General features: G+C 36.6%; 1 protein-coding gene across 4 annotated transcripts; it reads right to left on the bottom strand.

The window, feature by feature from the left end:
• Positions 1-319: 319 nt before the first annotated feature.
• Positions 320-6,214, bottom strand: LOC133860976 (zinc finger CCCH domain-containing protein 18). 4 transcript variants are annotated; one of them, XM_062296665.1, is made up of 8 exons: positions 5,944-6,214; positions 3,791-4,756; positions 3,294-3,461; positions 3,027-3,203; positions 1,783-1,859; positions 1,497-1,670; positions 1,274-1,400; positions 320-860 (listed from the first exon to the last, which is right to left on the bottom strand). In XM_062296665.1, the coding sequence occupies exons 2-8, from the start codon at positions 4,741-4,743 to the stop codon at positions 773-775; spliced, it is 1,764 nt and encodes a 587-aa protein (XP_062152649.1). In that variant the 5' UTR covers positions 4,744-4,756; positions 5,944-6,214; the 3' UTR covers positions 320-772. The 4 variants fall into 4 exon arrangements, with proteins under 4 accessions (XP_062152649.1, XP_062152648.1, XP_062152646.1 ...); XM_062296664.1 differs by having other exon boundaries at positions 5,940-6,213; XM_062296662.1 differs by lacking the exon at positions 5,944-6,214 and adding an exon at positions 5,800-5,902.
• Between the last annotated feature and the right edge of the window lie 632 nt (positions 6,215-6,846).

Raw genomic sequence — 6,846 nt, 5'->3', positions numbered from 1 at the left:
TAGGACATGCAAAAAGAATATCAGCTGGTCGGCCGAAGAAAAACGATTTTGATATTAAGTCATAAATATGGCACATAATCAACACTATTCTGGCACACCCACAAATAAATAAATGAGGAATGTTAAAACTATTTTTAGCGTTCTTCTGGAGTTCTTCTATACTGGCATAACACCCTGTATTTTTTAATAAAAACATGAAAGATAAATCAATCTGTAGTTTTTTTTTTATTAAAAACAGAGTGTCATGTCGACATAAAAGAACCTTAGAAGGACACTAGAAAGAATTCTAGCATTTTTCTAAATAAATAAATAAATCTACTAATGTAAACGCTGACGCTATGTATAGATAAAGATTTATTAGCATTTGTGTCCCCAGTGTTGCAGAGATCTTTACACCTTTCTTCTTTCCCTGAACTCTGATTTTCTTGTTCTTTTTCTTTTTCTCTACTTCCTTTCTTCAGCTAAGGAGACTATATTACATACTATTTCTAAAGACCCACAAGCTCTCTTGTTTGCCTTTGTGATTACTTTGAAAATAAAAATAAAAGAAACTTGTTTACAATATTAGCTTTTCTGTATCGTTCTTTGCAATCTCCTCCACCAAAAGTAACATGGAGAAGACTTCTTCTAGTGTGGCTCTCACTCCAATGAGTCCAATGGAGTTGACGGTCGAAAAGGAATATGGAAAGAAAATGTAAGTCCTGTTGTATCAAACCCTTGAATTAGTCTTGGAACTCATTCCTCTACTTCTATACTTCCTGTGTCTGAATCTCTATATAACTGTTGAAATGCCATTTCCTATAGCAGATGCAAAAGGGCTCTCTGGAAGGTTAAGTCCATGGGTGCTGCAAGGAGTTGATCTAAATTTTTCAGGTCCAATTTGAGCAATAAATTAATTTAACTGTATCTAAATAAAGAAATATTATTTAGTAGACTGTTATACTACTGTCATAAGACTGGGTTAACGTGGCAGTAAAAATCAGCCATTGATTTTTCTTTGAATAATGCTACTCTTCACACTCATTTTACACCAATTGACATGGAGTGTTTTAAGTGGCCTCTAATATTAGCCACTTAAGCTACGTCCCGCTAGCCGACGTGAAATGGGTTTGAAGAGTAGCATTACTCTTTTTCTTTTTACAATTCCTTACTGATCCAAAGGCTGATTTTCACTGTCACGTCATCCTAATTGTATGACAATCTAATAACAATCTACTAAATTTGCATTATTCATCTAATTTCTAAATATTGCCAAAAGTATACTTCTTCATACCTATCCTGGTCGATGTAGTTGGTGTTTATATGCCTCCTATTGTCCTCACTGGCGGAACCATTGTTCAAAACATCCAGCAAATAATTAAACTGTTCAGCGGATGGAAACTCTGCTTGTTCTGCACAGGCTGCAGTGTTGCATAAGAGAAAGTTTTGGTCATCAAGAACAAAACAGGAAAAGGAAACTGCTACATTTATTATGTACATAAAGAGTTAAATTAAACCTTCTGAGAGCTTCAATTCATCCATTGAGTAACCAAAATAAGAGTGATGGGACAAGGGTTTAGAAGCTAGTTTTAACTCTGAGAGAAGCCTGCTCTCAAGTTCAAGTGCTTGCTGCTCATGTCCCTCGATGAGCTGCTTTCGGGGTAGCCTTGAATTATCGCAAACTCTCACCACTAAACAGAAAAGAGAAATTACACCAAACAAATTCTCTCAGACATAAGGAAGATCGTGACACAAATAAAAACAGAATATAGATTATTGCACTTGTCTGAGGGTTTTACTCACTAGAGTTGAGCTCACAATCTCCATCTATGAGGTGTGGACTGTAATACACAGGGTGCTGCATTTTATCTGTGTACTTCCTGCACAAAAAAAATATCTTTTAAGTGCCATAGACCAGTCGGCAAACTAAACTTGGAGATAACATGGAAAGTGCACCAGAAATGCAATTTAAAGTTAAATACCTCCAAGACATTACCACTAACAAACATTGATAGAGCATTACAATACATGTTCTAAATTATTAATTTCCAACTCAGAATTCGAAAACAATTTTATTGAGATTTACCAAATTTATTTAGATTTCATAGGCTTCAAAGGCAGGAAGCCAGAGAAGGGATATTCTCTACATACAGACCTCCCTGAAATTTTACAAAAGTCATAATTTTGTTGTAAAAATATTGAGATAGTGAAAAGAAAATCGGCGTTCAAACCAAACTAGCCTTATCCAATGACTTTTAGAAACAGATCGGTACCAGGAAAAAACACTTAGTCTTGTGAAGAAAGGGACACAAGCCAGCTGGAAACCCAAAATGTTGTAAACTTCTCAAAGGTGAAGCTTAGGAGCTTAATCAATTATTGATGTTGATGACTACAAGAAATGCAAAGGAATCAACCTTAAAATATACTATTAATTAGTGCAGGAGTGCCCAACATTTCTGTTTCCATAAAAGAAAGCTTTTACTTTGATTTTAGTCAACATTATTCGCCAATTTAAGCCAATACTGTAAGTGCTAATTTTTAAAAGTAAGGGCCCTACCGCAATTGCAATACCACCAACTACAACAAAGATGCTGTTGAATGATGAGAAAATTCAATGAAAGGCGAATTTAAAAAATCAGCAAATTCAGGAACCAACATAAGTAGCCGACAAAGGTTAAGCGATAAACACCATTTAATAATAATAATAATAAATCAGACATGTTGAGAGGAAATCAATGGTACCAGCAGGTGACACCTGTAAAACAAAAGTGTTTACCACACAATAAAGGAGCTGAAGTTGGGAATGAAGATTGAAAACAACATGACCATAATTATACAGGACATAAGGCTTCCGGAGGCCCCATGTGTTTATCAGAACTGATATTGCAGACCACAACCATCAATGAAAAATAAAGCAGTAACTATTATGCTTTGCTGGACCAAAGGAGATGATAATATAGAAGCATAAAAGAGCCAAGAAAACTGAAAAAATCTTATCACAATCAAAGACATATAGCTACTTCTTTAGAAAAGCAAATATGTTTTACCTGTCAAGCCTTGACTTTTCCCGGTACGGTTTCACCAGAACACGAGCCCCACATACAAAATGAGGATTCCCCTTAGCTAAAATTTGCTTGACAGTCTCCGCATAAACAAAAGTGACAAAACCAAACATCCTCTTCTGCTGGCAAGGAATTCTAACATCTTGGACAGGCCCAAAGTTGCTACAAAATAGAATACCAAAACATGGAAAATTGCTAAACTTTAAAACCATATTCAGAAAATAAGTTCCCGAATAACCAAACTTTCCTTACTTGAAGTAGTTAGAAACATCTTGCTCTGTGAAAGTACTCTCAGCAGGAAAGGTAAGATAAATCTGTCGAGAACCAGCAACAATTCCACCAGGATCATTTCTCTCACCAATATACTCCAAGTATTTCGGGATATCATCTGACAAGATTACTGAGTGCTGCCCATGAGGCCTGTAACTCAAACAATAACACTCCAAAAGTTAAGCAATGAAGCAACTGTTAGAATATATTTCCATATAATTGTGTTTGATAATCAAATCCTTGTGATTTAATTACCTTATTTATACCGTATTCACTTACCACCATTTTCCTATAAGGTATTGTAAACATCATCAAGAATAAGAGCAAAAATGTAGCCTCTAAGGCTTTAACGATGTAGGTTATAGACCGAACTATATTATTCTTGTGTGTCTATCTCTTATTCCCTCTCTAACTTCTATTTCATTGTAGTTTTCTTCAGTAACAAAGCGTGAAACATATAAAAGTTGGAAAAAATTAACCTGTCAATGAGTCGAATGCTGGTCTTCAACCGAGCAAGAAGCTTTGTCAGACTATACCCAGCCTTACCATGTCTCTGGCTTTCTGTAAGGTAACCTTCAGCCTGAAGTGTCCTCCCAAACATCTCATAATAGATCATTGGCAGTGAAGCAATTGAAACAGGAAACCCTCTTCTTGATTTCAAAAGCTCGGTTAACTCCATTTCAAGCTTTTCAAGAGACCTAGGAGAGAAGACATTGTCTTCATGAGGAAGCTCATTTGAACTTGGACTGAGAATCTGAGAAAAGCTTTCTGAAATGGGATTGCCATGGAAATACCTACAGTTGTTTCCGTGTTTACAAAACCCCTTATTGAAGTAATGGCAGACCTTAACAGGAAATTCAGGCAAGCTCGGAGACCTTCGACTGTTTCTCTCACCAAATGCAGGATCTTGGTAATAATAATTGCTTGAAATATCTGAACCAACTGAATTGGCAGATTCTAGTTGATCTTCCATTGTCAAAAACTGCATTTGATTCTGAAGGCGATAATCTTCAACACCGGAATCCGAGTACGCCGGTGGGACAAAGTCTACATTATGCAACAGTTGCTGCTCGGTAGCCACTTGGTGATCCCAGTAGGAGTACTTTGTACCTCGGAGAGTCACCGGAGACGAAATTGGATGTGACAAAGCCGGCGAGTAGGGTGTGAACTGAAAAGGCAGGTCTGAAACGGGTACTTGGTTCACCTGAGACAGCAAGATGGGAGCAGAAACCGGGGGTTTGGATAAGCCAAGCTCGGTTTTGGCTTTGTTGATCAACGTGTGGATCAGATTATCAGGGCTGAAGGCCAACCGGATCATTTCCCGCTCACCATGATCTTGTAACAGAAGATACCCGATAATCTTCGAGACGTTTTCAGGCTCTACTTTCTGAATTCTATTGTACACAACTTTCGTGGAATCAGAAAAATCCATCTCAATCCCAACCCTGGAAATGCAAACTACTTGTTACGGATCACAATGGAACATATATGGAAATTTGAGTTACACCCTGATGACAACCATAAAAGTAGATATTATTCAAAAAAAACAAGAACGCCCTATAAGTGTGTGTGTGTGTGTGTGTGTGTGTATACATCTAAGAGGAAAAGAATCAAGACGTAACCTTGATGGTTCTGACATTAGTATACTTTATATCCTTTACATGCACTTCACTATCAAACCGCAAATGCATTTACAAACATTATACAATAATCTGCAACTCCATAGCCAAAAAAGGAGAGACATATCTAAACAATATTTAAACCAAAAAGGGAAAGGGAGAACAGCAGAGCAAAGGCCTAATTCAGCATTAAGAAAAAAGGAAAACAGCAGGAAAATCACCAGTTCTAAAGCAGCAGCATGTGCAGTGGGAACAAACAGTTGTTTTTTAAGACAGAGTGAAAAGTAGAATGAATTTTGACCACAAAGAGCATAAACATAAACCATTAAACAGAAGAAAAAACAAGTTAAAAGAGTCATTATTAAATAAGACAAGTATGTACCTTTGTGAGACCAAACTAAGTTAAAACCAGAAAATAGTGTTTGTGATCAAATTTGAGGGGAAAATGAACGAAAGCGGGCATTTTTTTATATGTGAAACAGAAAAGAGGATAAGTTTTCCCCAAACTCAACCTCGAAGCATAAGTAATAAGTTCATAATATATTAGACAGTTTGAAGATATTCATCCCAAATGGGAAAAAACATTTATTATCTCTCCTCTTGTTCCCAAAGAACAAGCTAAAGTTAATATAAAAACACAAACAAGGGATATAAATACAAATTTTTGACATTTAAAAAAAAACTCTAAAAATCACATATTAAGCACTGAATTAAATGCTTTAAAACCATTATGAGACAAACCTATATCCAATATAAATTTTCTTATGAAAAAAATTAACCAGTCAAAAGGCACAAGCAACATAATACCAAATTAACACATTAAAATAAAAAAGACTAAAGAGTTCAAACTCAAAAAATCCATTTTTGACCTCAGAACCAGAATTTGCAACATCTCTGACAAAACCCATGTTCCCAAAGTCAGAAACTTCACCACATTGACCATCACAAGGGAGCAGAAACAACAAGAAAAGGGACTTCCTAGCAATTATTGAGCAAAGATCTGACATACCCACCAAATCCAACTGCACTCTGAAGATGGAACAAAGTCAGACAAACCAATCCAAGGCCTCAAACTCCTCCATGGCCATGATTGATTTTTCACTCTCTTCTCCTCTCTCTCTCTCTCTCTCTCTCTGTGCTTTTTTTTTGCTATTTTTATCCTCTCCTATGCCACTCAGTATCCTATTTCTCTCTCAAAAAACGACACCATTCTTAAAAAAGCAAAAATGACAGAAAGGATAGCTTTAAAGGGCGCCTTGTCTTTAGTTCAAATCAACACACACACACACACAAATTTATGCGTACACATACAACACAACCTCCTCAAAAAAAAATTATTTCTTTTTTAAACCCAAAAAAATTGAATAGACATGTTCTCACTCTTATCTTTGATTTCTTCAAAAAAACAATTGTAAAAAACGTGTTGTTTGTTCCTAAAGATAAACAGGTTGGACGTCTTGTTACAGAAAATTGCGGGAGTTCTTATAGGCAACGTGAGCTATTTCCGAAACTATCCCTCAGTCAATGCTGAAGAAAAAGTCTTCCTTCAGTTTATGTTTCGGCTTGGCTTTACAATCTGACACATTTACAAAAATCACTTCATTTTCGACCGTTGGATCAAATGGAGAGTTCTTTTGTATGCATTCTATGGGCCCATTGATGGTGATTGTAGCGGTGGTGGTTTGAGCAAAATCTATCTATGACTTTGCATGGAAGACACGTGTCGGTTCGGCAGCGAGCTTCCGGTGTCTGTTTGTTTTCCGGTGGTTGCTAGTCCACGGAAAGGTAGCGAATCATAACCGCAAGTAGTAGTAGTGCTCTGCTACTACTACCATCATTTTCTGAATTTTAGATGGGTCCCACGTCATCCGCACCCCATATCCTATCTGGGTTGTTGTGGGTCCCGATGACTAAAG

The sequence above is a fragment of the Alnus glutinosa genome, chromosome 2 (genome assembly GCF_958979055.1).
Source record: "Alnus glutinosa chromosome 2, dhAlnGlut1.1, whole genome shotgun sequence".
NCBI lineage: Eukaryota > Viridiplantae > Streptophyta > Magnoliopsida > Fagales > Betulaceae > Alnus > Alnus glutinosa.
This window is presented reverse-complemented; position numbering and strand designations above follow the sequence as displayed.